Source organism: Cryptotermes secundus, unplaced genomic scaffold, assembly GCF_002891405.2.
Source record: "Cryptotermes secundus unplaced genomic scaffold, Csec_1.0 scaffold1558, whole genome shotgun sequence".
Classification (NCBI taxonomy): Eukaryota; Metazoa; Arthropoda; class Insecta; order Blattodea; family Kalotermitidae; genus Cryptotermes; species Cryptotermes secundus.
In genome coordinates this window covers 127,569-141,101 of record NW_019737427.1, presented here as the reverse complement: position 1 = coordinate 141,101, position 13,533 = coordinate 127,569, and the positions used below count along the sequence as shown (strand labels likewise).

At 37.2% G+C, this 13,533-nt stretch overlaps 1 protein-coding gene across 7 annotated transcripts in view; it reads right to left on the bottom strand.

The window, feature by feature from the left end:
• Nucleotides 1-13,533, bottom strand: part of LOC111870443 — a 78,789-nt gene that overhangs the window by 40,151 nt on the left and 25,105 nt on the right. For all 7 annotated transcript variants that reach the window (XM_023862745.2, XM_033753847.1, XM_033753848.1 and 4 more), the window contains exons 2-4: nucleotides 10,518-10,989; nucleotides 4,930-5,134; nucleotides 4,497-4,816 (exon numbers count right to left, since the gene is read on the bottom strand). In XM_023862745.2, coding sequence (XP_023718513.1) covers nucleotides 4,497-4,816; nucleotides 4,930-5,134; nucleotides 10,518-10,989 — 997 coding nt within the window. The remainder of the gene's footprint in view (nucleotides 1-4,496; nucleotides 4,817-4,929; nucleotides 5,135-10,517; nucleotides 10,990-13,533) is intronic.

Sequence of the window (13,533 nt, the reverse complement as noted above, 5' to 3'; positions counted from 1 at the left end):
TCTGTTTTCTTCATCAGGTGGAGAGGACAAGAAACATTACCTATTCTGCTGAGGCCCTTGCAATATGAGTCTGTTATAAACTTGGCTTCATGGTGGCAGTGCTGGAGGTTACACCTATATATTCACTTGATAACAAACTAATTTTTAACCTTCAGTATTATAATATCATGCAGCAATATACAACATACACCTCCAACAAAAGACTGAATAAAAATCCATTCTCATATCACCATGTCTCTTTGTTTTCTGAATATTCAGAACTACCAACCACTATGCTATTAAGTACTGCCAACCATGTGGCCCACCAGAGTAGGATTATTTTCTTATCCTGTCTACCTGATGAAGAAAACAGAGACAATTTCCAAAAGGTTGTGGTTTTATATATTAAAAAAAAAAACTGGGATGATTTACAAAGTCCAAAAGTATGGTCTTGAACATTCAATGCCTGAAACTGCAAGTGAAGAGTTTCACATACCACATGTTTCATATATGATATAATTTGTTACACTTAATAAAACATACAGTTTAGTCTTCCTCATTGCTTGACTTTATTCCAACTCCCTCTCCTTTCTGTTTCTTTCTTAGGTATGTCACAAATAATTCACTATCTTTCTGAGCAGTAACTGACACTTCACCTCTCCTTAGTTTACCTCCAATTCTCTTCTGTTTCATCTGGATGTGCATACAGAATCAGTACACTTATTCACCAACATTCCGATAAATCATTCATTCATAATTTTTGGCCTTCATGTAACAGATGTTTCAGTAATACAGTGTAGACATTATGCATGTTCAGTGATATCAGTGATGATCACAGCATGGTCTCACTGACAGGTAACCAGCAGGAGACTCATTTCAACCCTGCTCCTCAGATTTGGTCACTGAAGATGTGTCATCAGAATGATGTGATTATGATAATTTTCTTCATCACATCCTACATCTTCAACAGCATCACCGTTAATTATTCATCATGCAATTACCATCACTATTATCACATCATTCAACGAGTTTACGAGCAGTCATGCAACATCTGAACAATGTATTGTTGGGTGACTAAAGTATGCAGAAGCAAGACTTGTTAGGAGATGAGAGTTAAATCAAGCAGTGTTCAGCTGTGGCTTTATAATACTGTGATGTTCATCACTGTCCGGAACAGTTACTCTCTTACTGGAAGTCTCTTGATATCAGTTCTTCCTTGTCCACTACTATTTCAGTATAATGCCACATCTGTGCTCTCTTCTTGTGCCTTCAACACTGCACTAACATGTGATTTGCAGCACTCCCTACATCACTTCTATATACATCCACACTCTGCCACTCCTAACCCAGACAGAAATTGTTTCACTCTAATTGTTTCAGCAGCGTCTACAGACATAGCAACAATCTGGGAAGATTCTGCATGATTCTTAGCTGCCTTCAGCCATCACCATCAGTCAACATCTCCAGAACATTCAGGAAGAGGGGACTTGATCCTTCCTTTGAACAAGAGGCAAACACAAGCCAGGAGATGTGCCTCATTATGCTCCTCACTCATCCAACAAGATTTTCTATCTGCACATCTTTCACGTGGTTGTCTCATTTTAATTTCATTTTAAAAGGAAGATCAAAGGTTCATGTATCAGTTTTTCATGGACAAAGTCAAGATTTGGTGTCAAAGATATTTAATTTTTTAAACGCAGAACTGTAAATGTCGTACAAATATTATGTTTCTGGACATTGCCCATTGTTCTGTTTTTATACAAAACACTATTGTATTTTTATTTACAACACGTTTTGCAGACTAGATTCTGCCTCCATCATCAGGTAAAACCTACAGAGTTGGGGCCAACTGATAAGTAGGGACCAGATTTTTATGCCCTAATAATCCCTTAAATATGTATGCATTTATGCATGAAAAACTTCTGAAATATGCACTAAAATATGCACATAAAAATTTATACCAAATATTAAAATTGATTTTACATTATTTTAAGACCAACAAATCAATATTTAAGTTCAATTTACGTAATCACTGAATGATTCATTTGCAATAAAAAGTTATACTTAAATATAAATCATGCAACAAAGCCAACATATTTCATTACAAATTTAAAAAACCAATGGTACTCATATTTAGCTCTCAGAACTTTCAACTTCTTGTCTGTTGCAGTTCACAGTTACTAAATGTTTTAGGTTTCCCATAGTTAGTCACCTCCTATTGTCTCGTAAGATGTCCTTATAGTGGGAAGAACTTCTTTCCACCTCACAGGAACTTAGGGGCATATGTACAAAAGCTGCTCTTTGCTCCATGGTTAGTGATTTTTACTTGGCAGTTCAGTACGTTTACCAGCTAAAATTTCAATTTCACAAATTTGTTCATATCCTGGATTTTTTTAAATAATGCTGTGTACTTTTTCCTTTACTACTTAACCAGCTCTTCCAGGAACCGAATTCAATTTAGAAACAGTGGTTTTGAACACACTTAATGACTGATACAAAGTAGTATTGCTATTGCTTGCCTCCAGTGAGGAAATGGCGGATGGAAGATGAGAGAAGTGAGCAGATATATAGGAAAGATTAGTTTCTAGTTCTGCGTTTTTTAGTACCTCTTGGGCAATTTGAAATGATGCTACACTTTTCGGATCAAATGTATTCACAACATTCCTAACTGTTTCTAAACGTTCAGTATAATAACTCGCTGCACACAGCCATGTGCCCCAGCACGTTAAAATTGGTTCTGGCAGAAGTGGAACGCTTGGTGCTACTGCTTTAAAGGCTTCTTTTCTGTATGGCACTTTAACAAATACCTTCTTCACAGAACACACCAACTTGTCAACAAGAAGAAAATTGGCACAAATTCTTTCTGCAACATGGTGCAACCCATGGGCAAGGCAAGTCAAATGTGTCATATTTGTAAATATAACTTCAACATCATATAACTTGTGGCATCAGTCACAAAGAGCAATACGTGCTCATACTGAATGCCATTCGGCCATAGTAAATTCATGGAATTGATAAAAAAATTGGAAACTGCGTAGCTATTTGTGATTTCAAATTGCTCTACCACAAGAAGATATGGGGTAGACTGTTCATTCTTATTAAGGGATCCAACTATACAATTTGCACTAAACCGTCCCTCACAATCTTGTGTTTAATCGATTGATATGATACCCACACAAAATTATCTTGAATCTTATCTCTAATGCTTTCAATTGTAAGATTGTAACACTGCTTCACGTAATTTTTGCGCACAGTAGATTCATCTGGCACTTTGCACTGTGTATATTTCTCTATGAAGTTTCTCAGAGTAGGATTGGTTAGTTCTCACAGCAGAATATCTGCCGCTAAAAAGGCTTCACATAACTCAAAGGAAAACTGCGAAAAAAACTATTATTAGAAAATTCATTAACAATTTTTGAACAGGAGCACTTTTCGTGGATTTAATTTTAATATTCTCTTTGTATACATTAGTGTTCAAATGCTGAAGCACTTGAAAGCGGTTTTCACAACCACCTGTTTTCTCACATGCTCGGCAATAAAGAAGCTTGTTTTCCATAGTTACTCTCTCCTTCAAATCCCACTGATACAGCTGTAATTTAGTTTTCTTACTTATTTTCACTTTCGGCATGACTATAGAAAGCTAAACAAACTTAACTACAGACCAGTCACCACTAATGTGAATGGCTCCCAGCTTCAAATGAAGAAACGTAATGAACCTCATGGAGACTTCAGAAATAAATAAGTGAAGTCCGTTATCGGTTGAATAATATTACGGTGACAGCGGCTACATGTGAACGCTTCCGACTAATCCCTTCGCGGCCACTTAATGGTACGCGGATGAGGCAAATTATGAGTAGAGGGATCAGGGAAGTCCCGTCCTGGGTACTGCATCAGAAACATGAATCATGACAAAATGTTGAGTCAAATATACAACATATTCTAATATGGAAAAGAAAAATTGTATACACACGACCATGATTGAAAACATAAAAAATATATTTGATAAATATTTTAAAAAGGAAATTTACAGTATAAATAGAGATCTTCGAAAACATGATGATTATTCATAAAACAAGCAAAATATGCATTTATATGCATCATCAAACTATGTCTAAAATTTCAGAAAAGAAGTAATTCATACATATATCCAAACAAGCATACTTTCTGGTTGCAAGAAAGAAATATGCATTTGCATTAAAATCTGGTCCTTACTGATAAGGCTAGTCCCTACCTCTGGACACCCGCGCCAACACAAAGCAGGGTATAGAAACCAAGCACAGCAAAAACCATCTGCGAGAGTTAAGACAAAGCATTTAACCACTAAAATCCTCGACATGTATGAGGCCTAGGACCAGAGTATTACCAGAATTGAAGTCATCACTGAAGAGATAAATTCTATGTACAGTACCAACATAAAAAACACTAATTTTCCCACTTAATCTCTACTGGATGGAGTTGAAGTCTTTTTACTTCTGATGTGATAATGGGAGTCCAGATGGTAGAGATAACACACATACCTTCTGACATTTCCCTTGCATGTAAAACATACATATGGAATCAGGCCCCTGCCTTGGGTCTTGCAGCAACATGGCTGTCCTTTGTTGCTGGCGTTTGTTGCCCATTCTTTTCCCCTTGCTGCCTGCTGCATCCTTACGCCCTCCTTGTTGTCTTTTGTTCTGAATGCCTCTGACACCTCCACGGCCTTGCTGTCGTCGCTTTCCTCCACGACCACCTCTTTTGGGGCCTTCTTCATCTCCACGGCGAGACCGTACAAATTCCTCTCTTTCATAGTCTGAATCATCACAATATGAATCATAAGGGTCTTCAAAAGGTCCACCTGGAAATAATACAAAGTAATAACATAACTGAGGTCTCTTATATAACATTTCTACAGTGCATTAAAGTATCAAAATATTAATATCTAACAAAGCACAGGAAAGATTAACTCACCAGGGTCCATATATCCAAATGGTTCATCATGAAAGCCTTGAGCGGGTGGACTATACCCACTACGCATGATGGGGGAAGCCCCCCTAACAAATAACATTTCATCATCATCTTCTTCATCTGGGTCACTTGTAGCAACCTGTCCCACATCCATCATGGTCTCTTCTGCCACTGTCTCCTTTGAACAGCCATGGCTCCGTTTCCGCTTCTGTGAGGCAGGACACACAGTTAAGACTTTTTATAAAAACATGAACATAGTTTTGACAAAACAATTTCACCCTGAAGTACCTTATCATGCAATATACAATCAACTCCTCCAGTGGAGTCTGTATGTCTTCCAAATATTCATTCAATGTTCTTTTCCATCCAAATTATTAATGCAGCCATACACAAATCAGTGGTTTTTAAATTCCTTTCTATTATCACTTCAAACCAATTACATTTACTTATAACCATACTTTCTCCAGAAAATCTGCTTCTTTGATGTTATCTTCACTAAAGTAACTGTACCCCTATTCACAGTTCCCATTTTCTTTCAATGTACTATAATAACATGCAATTTACATTTTTAGAATTTGAGATTGTTCCACCTTTGTTCATTAGCTGTTTATTCACTTAAAAGAATTACTTCCCTTGGTGAGAGTTTTGTGTAAAAGTTGTTATTTAAAATTAACTTGAGTACTATATTCCTCCATTTTTCTACTCAGAGTATACTAGCTTCCTGTAATCTTTAGTGTAAACTGATTTCACATGAACAGCCATCTCTTCTTGCAGTGACAAATCAGCCATAAAAAGCATTCCAGTGTACATTATCGTTTCTCATTAATATTTGGGACAGATTCTTTCAGTGCACTGCAATAAAAATTTTCAAATTCTCATAAATATAAAAATATGCAATTCTATATATCATATTGCTCTAAATAAATTCCATGAAGATAGTGATAACATGGCTTGTTCTAACTGCAACTGTTTTAGTACTTAATTATTCACACTAATGATAGTACGTTTTATGCCAACAGAAAAATTATATTCTTAACTTCCTGTGTAAAATTCAAATATGTGGCAGCAGATAATCCATCTTCCTTCATTTAAGTGTGAATGCATTGTGACCATAAATGGTGGCTTCTGGTAGAGGATACAACAAAGTAACTTGATTTCACACCAGCAAAGATTCTATTTTGCCCGTTCATGAATAAAAATTGATGAACATATTATGACACAGCAAAAGTCTGCTCCAACTAAACTACACATAAATATAAAAGTAAAGCTGTCCCTTTGTTTAATTACACACCACGCCATGATGTTGTATGGGGGAGTGAAGGTATAGCTCTTCAGCACTAGATGGATGTTAGAGGCCAGATTCATGCCCTGGCCACTTCATCTCCAGGGAAAGAGACCCTGGTACTAACTGTTTAGGAGGCTAGGTGGCCCCAGAGCTGGTATGGATGCTGTGGAAATGAGAAAAATATCTTGCCCCCACCAGGAATCAAACCAACTATAATTATTTTATTTTGCAAAAAGAAAAATACATATATATTTGTGTTAGTTGAATTATCCCCAAAAGGTACTCCATACTTAAAAGTAATGTAAAAATCAGAAATATCTGAAGTGTGTCAGTATTGTAAATATGAAATGCTGGCCTAATAGCAGAACCTGCTCCATTTTGATTAGGAAACGTGCTGTCAATATGTTTCCACCAGTTTAGCTGGTTATCAGTCTGCAAACTTAAAACCTTTGAGTTTTCCATCTCATATATACATTTTGCATTATACCCAATACTTGATACATGTGGTAAGTCTCATGTTACAAATGTTATTACACTGGTTTTCTCAAGATTTAAGACTAATCTGTTAGCAGTAATCCAGTTACTTATGGGAAAAAAGACTAAATTTGATACTGAAGAACGATCATTAACATGTTTACTAAAAATTAAGACACTAGTGTCATCAGCAAATGTTGTGAATGCTGGTATGGTATTTGTTGTTGGAGGAAGGTCATTTATATACATTATAAAGAGAAATGGCCCAAAAACTGAACCTTGGGGACCCTGTTTCCCATTTTGTAAAGACTTTCTAGGCTACATTACATGATTCAATTTTCTGTTGATTTCTGTCAGTAGGATGGGTCTGCACCACTTTGCAGTTGCTCCCTCAATACCACAGAAAAGTAATTTATCTAACAAATTTTCATGACTTTCACAATCACATAACAAAACAATCACTCTGACATGCATTTTTTTTTTTGTTAATCCCTTGGAATTTATTTGAGAAAAGAATTTTACTTTAATATTGTGGCATTCAGACCCACTGTTAGGCAACAACCATGCAACAAGCAACTATATAACAGCTGCCGCTAAGTAATGGCTCTGAAAACAATGACCATTGCTAGACAATGGTTGAGCAGTAATCGCATGGGATTCCCAACAGACACGAATGCAACAATGGTACAGCAACAGAGGAACGGTGTTTTCTGTGCGGTCAGTGAGAAGATGTTAAAACCAGGATGAGTCAGTCAGTGGACTTAGCAAGTTAGTCAGAGGACTACCGCAGTTCAGTTGTTCTGAGAAACTGGTAGCTGAGGCTGGGGATAGTTTGGGAACCCAGAGGAAGGGGAAAGTCTGCCAACGGGCACCATGACTAAGCAACAGCTAGTGAAGACATAAGACTGTGGACACTAGTGTGCGTGTGCGTGCACCTACTCAGTTGGGTCCTATAGACAGAGCTAGCCCCTACCTCCGGAGGTACCTGAGGACAGGGACAGAATCCAGTCTCCAAAACATGTTTTGAAAAAGAAACAGGATGGTTTCTTAAATGAACAGACAAGACGATGGATAATGTCCAAAAACATAATACTTGTAGCACCATGTAACTGGTCACCTAGTGTTTGTTCTTGTCTCTACAGAGTGAGTTATAATGTGTCCTGTGATTGATAAAACTGCCAGCTATGAAATTCATGCTGTTATCCACTTTCTTCATGATAGAAACATGACTGCTATGGAATTCCATCATGAATTATGCACCGTTTACAGCCTACACGTATGAGTGAAGGAACTGTAAGATAATGGCATAGAAGGTTCAAAAATTGATGAACAAATATTCACCACAGATAGCAACGTGATCAACCATCTGTAGGGAGTGATGATCTTTTATAACATATATAAAATATAGGATATACCGTCTACACAACAACAATTAATATTCAAAACAAAGAAGACACTACTGCATCAACATTTGCTTTTATTATGTTTATTAGAGATGCAACATGTTTCGACCCTTTCACGGGTCATAATCAGGTGTACAATGCACCAGTATGAGATGCTGAGTTGCAATCAACTGTCATTTTATTCATCAAATAAGGATCCTTATTGCATCATGAAATTAAATTCAAATGTAAATGTATAACAAATCTTGGGTGAAATTTGAAGCTAAAACTCTTACATAAAAATTGTATTTAAAATTACAAAAGATAAGAAATTAAAAAAAAAAGAACAAAGATTAAGACATAAAAATTGAAATAGTGTTTTGTTGGTAACACTCTGTGACCACTATATGCAGGCCTGGTTTTAAGCCAGAAGAAGCGACTAACAGCATGGGGAACCCATGTAATGGCGTCTTCTCAATAGGAAAGGTCATATAGCCATTACCTTGGTAATGAGAAGACTCCGTGGAATTAATGCAACCAGAGACCACAATAATGTCAGAAGTGTACTGCAAATCACTAAAAAAACTGCACCTGGCCAAAAGGCATCAAATGCTGACATCCACTGCAGTGCTCCTCCATGAAAAGGTGCATCCATATACAGCTGCTCACACTAGAGCACTGCTGGAGCATTTCAAATGTGAGTTGTTTGACCACCCTCCTTACACGCTATTGGATGATTTCTGTAATCCTTAGTTGTGACTGTAACAAGGATGATCTCCACATCCGCATGAGAATGTACTCTCAGCAGGATTTATGGAAGGTGAATAAATGAAATGAAATGAAATGAAACAGCCCTGATCTTGCTCTGAGTGACTAACTATAGTGTTTGGGCCCAACTGAGTAGGTCTTGCCTGAATCCAGACACCAAATTCAGTCTCTGAAACACTGTGTTTTGAAAAATAAACTGGGTGGTGTTATTAGATAAAAAAAAAGGATGATGGATGATGTCCAGAAACATAATATTTGTACTACCAGCTGTTTACCTACCTGAAGAACCGGTTAAGATCACAGCATTTGAACAATAATGAGGAATTTGTGAAAGGTGTCAAAACATGGCTGAGTTCACAGGCAGCAGACTTCTTTGACACAGGCATACAGAAACTTCACCAATATGACAAGTGCCTCAACTCCAGCGGTGACTACATTAAGAATTAGCTTAAGTATGTATGTATTTTCTGGATATAATAAAAGTTTTTCTCACTGCTTGTTTTATTAACAGCTCACCAGCAGTTACGTTCTGAATAGCCCTCATATTTTTGTAAACGCATTCAATGAACACTGAATTATGCTAATCAGCTTGTATACTCAGCCACTGCAGCTTTGCCATTACAAAATATCTGATTACACTTAATTAAAACTGTAATGAATGAGCAAACATATGTTATTGATTTTTAAGAGATTTCACTCACAACGTTTCTGACAGCCCAGATGATGTCTCATAATTATGAGGAGAAGAACTTGCTTCTTAAGTCTAAGACATGAAATCTGAAGCTCAACTATATATCAAGTACATGTTCTTTTGTTTTGAATTTTAAAAAATTTGATCCATAATCAATATCAAATATGATTTGGTATGATTCTACCTCAGAATTGATGGCAGACATCATGCCTTGAAGAACAAGTGGTCATGTGGAGCAGAAATTTTCGCTTAGTGGGGGGGTGGAGTCCAACTGGGTCCACTCGGCACGGCGGCCACTGACTGGCTTATTGTAGCCTGCCCCATGTGATTGTGATAATGGAAAATTTAGTAGAACGAAAATTGTCAGGGGAAACCGAAGTACTCGAAGAAAACCCGCCCCAGCGCCACTTTGTCCATTACAAATCCTACTTGACCAGACCCAGGATCGAACCCAGGCCGCTGCGGTTGAAAGCTAGCGACTAACCCTGTGGAGCAGAAGGTTTGTTATTCAAGCTTTGGTGTGGCACTTTTCCCTCTGTTTGTGAATGGTGTTTCCCTCTGCAACAATTTATTTAGAATATAAAACAAGTCATAAATGTATAAGTGAGAAAACCATGCTTAATTCCAAACTGGAGCAGTTTATATCAAAGTACAAGATGTCCATTACAAAAGACTGTGACTTCCACCAGATTCAATAAAACAAAGGAGGACTCAACTCAAAAAGGGCGAGTGCACAATGACTTTACTGAATTTCCAACTATCTCAGAAAACCTATTAACAATTGAAGGAATAACAAGTTCCATCTTCTGGGATATAACACCATGTATTCTGTTGCATGTCAAGTGATGTTTCAGAGGAACATGTCTTTAAGGTTGATGAATAAGCGAAGCACAAAACAAGCATGAAGCAAGTAACATGCAGTGCTAGCTTAAACATTACAATTAATGGAATACATGAATAATACCTTTCCTTGTCTTTTTTTTAAATTTACCTTGACTTCCTTTCTCTCTTCATCATCCTCTCTGTGTTTCTTTTTCCTCTTCTTTCGCCGAGACTTTCTTTCATCATCATCTTCAGCTTTAGCTATATCACCACCATTTTCATTCACTTCAGTATTTAACTCTTGTCCATTATCTGTGCTACTCATTGCTGCTTTTATTGCTTTTTCAACATCACCTGCCCAATCATCTTCCACTGTGTTCTCTTTCAAACTATCAACATGTCTCTGATTCACTGCACCCCGGTTCGGAACTGGTCGTTTTAATTTTGAAGATGAAACTTGAGGTTTCTCTTCAGGTGATGCAGTGTCATTCTGTGGAGGTAACAATGTAGGTTCACTCTTTCGTGGAACTACCGACTTTTCAGGCTCACTTTTCACAAGTACTTCCCCGCCACTAACAATTTCCTCGTCAGGTATCTCGCCGTCTTCAATTTCTCCATCTTCTAGATCGCCAGTCATAGTCCTGAAAAAGAATACAAAACCACAGGATAACGATCTATTACTTTCAATTCATGGATTGTATTTCTGCTTTTTCTCTTCTAAACATTTAGATATATTCACATATTTAAGAGTATATATAGAATGTTATTCCAGTATATTTTGAGATGAAAATGAAATCAAAATGAAATATCGATTTATCTCTAAAGCATTTGGTACATGTAAAGGAAAAGGCAAATATATAATGGTTAGGATATTAATAATCCAGCATTAGTGAAGATCACATTCCTAGGTGCCTGGGGATATTTCCAGCTAGTTAACACATACTGTATATCTCTGACCCTACAGGTTTTGTGACATAATTCTGAAACTTCACTCTAACCCATGCCATAATGCCTTCTGCAGTGTTAAGGACTGCTAATCAATCAATTCCCCACCTTTTGTGAAGCCAAAAGGTTCATTACCCTGTTCACAAGAGCTTGCCACTTGCCTCCATTCTGAGCCATGATAAATCAGTCCACACCCTACCACTCTGTTTATTTAAGATCCATTTCATTCATCCACTTAAGACTAGGTTTTTCAAGCTGGCTAAGACACAGGTTACATAGAGATAATGCAAAAGAATGCAGTCAGAAATTACAGGACAGCTTCCAGGGTCTCAATGACCATTACCATATTGCATGACTCATTTCTCTGAAATCACCTTAAACTGGTATCCATCACCAGACTACAGTGTAATATCATGGCCCACAAGATGACAATATGAATCTTCATCACAAAAAAACTCAAACCAATAGTTTTTGATACTTACTGGCCTTGGAAACTGACACATACACATGTATAATTCATTANATGCAAAGGAATAAATTGACGGCTGCATGAAACATATTGTGCATAACTGCTCCATGCAAGAACTGTGGTGCCAGAGAACCTGCTGTTGCTGGGTAATGCTCACACACAACAATCAAGGAATAGTCATGATACAAGATGTGATGTGTACAGCCATTGCTATTGAGCGACTGGGTAAGCACGTTTCTGCAGAGACGAATTGACGCAACAATAGAAAAGATGTGTTTTCTGTGCTGTCCATGCCAAGGGGTTATAAAAAGACAAAGATGATCGTCTGTGTCAATTGAGTTCCAGAGTTGGCAGTTGGCATAATAACTGAAAAGAAATGGTAAGAAAGGAATCAGGCTGTGCAAAGAAGACCTCATAGTGTGTCGCAGTGACAGTGAGACTGTTATAAATCCATTGCCAGGATACAGCTAGAGATTTGTAAGGTGTGTAGATCAGCAATATTACTTGCAGTTATGAGCTATGTGTATCAGGTGTCAATAAAGCCAATCATCCAATCCAAAACACATCTAACAGTCACAACCCTAAATACATGACAATATGTTCAGCTTTTGGCTTGATGATGACAGCGTGAAACTCTGAGGTTATGGTTGATAAATCTAACGTTGACAAAATCTGTACTTAATTAGTTCTGGTGATGACGACGACGACAATGAAGTGGCGGTGGTAGTGGAGAAATTTACATTTCAAGAAATAAAGTCATCAATATCCAATCTTATAACCAGTTATGCATGAGTCTGGCATTCATTTTTAGAGGAGTGTTTGAAAAAATAAAAAAGCTCCAAAAATAAATACAGTCAACTCTCGATTATCGGGGGACGGATTAACCGGTTTGCGGCTTAACCGGGGCTACTGAGGCTTTTTTGAGGCTTATATGTTGTTTAATATTCATTCACTTTTGTTTCACATGGTTAGTTGTAACACTATTTTCACACTAGTGTGAACCGAGATCTGCATTCTTTGGTCTCATTATGCTAACACAATGTTCTAGGGTAGGGGTGAAAGAATGCAAGGATTTGTGGAAAGTTTCAAGGACAGATCCATCGCCCCAGTTAGTATCTTTGTACCGATCTTCAAGTGTGTTAGCAAAATGTAAAAGGAAGCGTGTTGTGTTAAGTATTCAACAGAAAAAGGAAAATGCCGCGAAAAAGCAAACAACAATATTAAATTTTTTTAAGTGTTAAGTGTGAATATTCGTAAAAAGTGTTGGATGTGACTGTGATTGAAATAACTAATTCATACTTCAGTGTAATGTAAAAAAAAAGTATTAAATAGGCCATGAGATGACATAAAAATGAGGTTGAATAAATTTAAATACAGGTTGGCGTATAGCATTATGAAGGTACAATATTACAGTACTACTTTTAATAAAATTTGTCTTAACCGGGTTTTTGTTTAATCGTGATTTCCATCCCCACCATTATCCCGGATAATCGAGAGTTGAGTGTATTAACAGAATGACTCTGAGGATCAGAAAATGATGCATTAATTCACCAAGCCTTTATTCCTCCCACCCCCAATTTCATCAGAAAACTACTTTGTTCAAACGACCAAATACACATTTGGGGTATGCAAGAAAGTCAAGGTGGACACATGAGAGTAAGGAGGGCTGGAGATAAACCACCTACAGCCCCTAATATAATACAAGATCAATCAGAACAGAACAGAACAGAACAGCAGTAAAATGAATTTAGGAAACTAACGTTCAAATCAG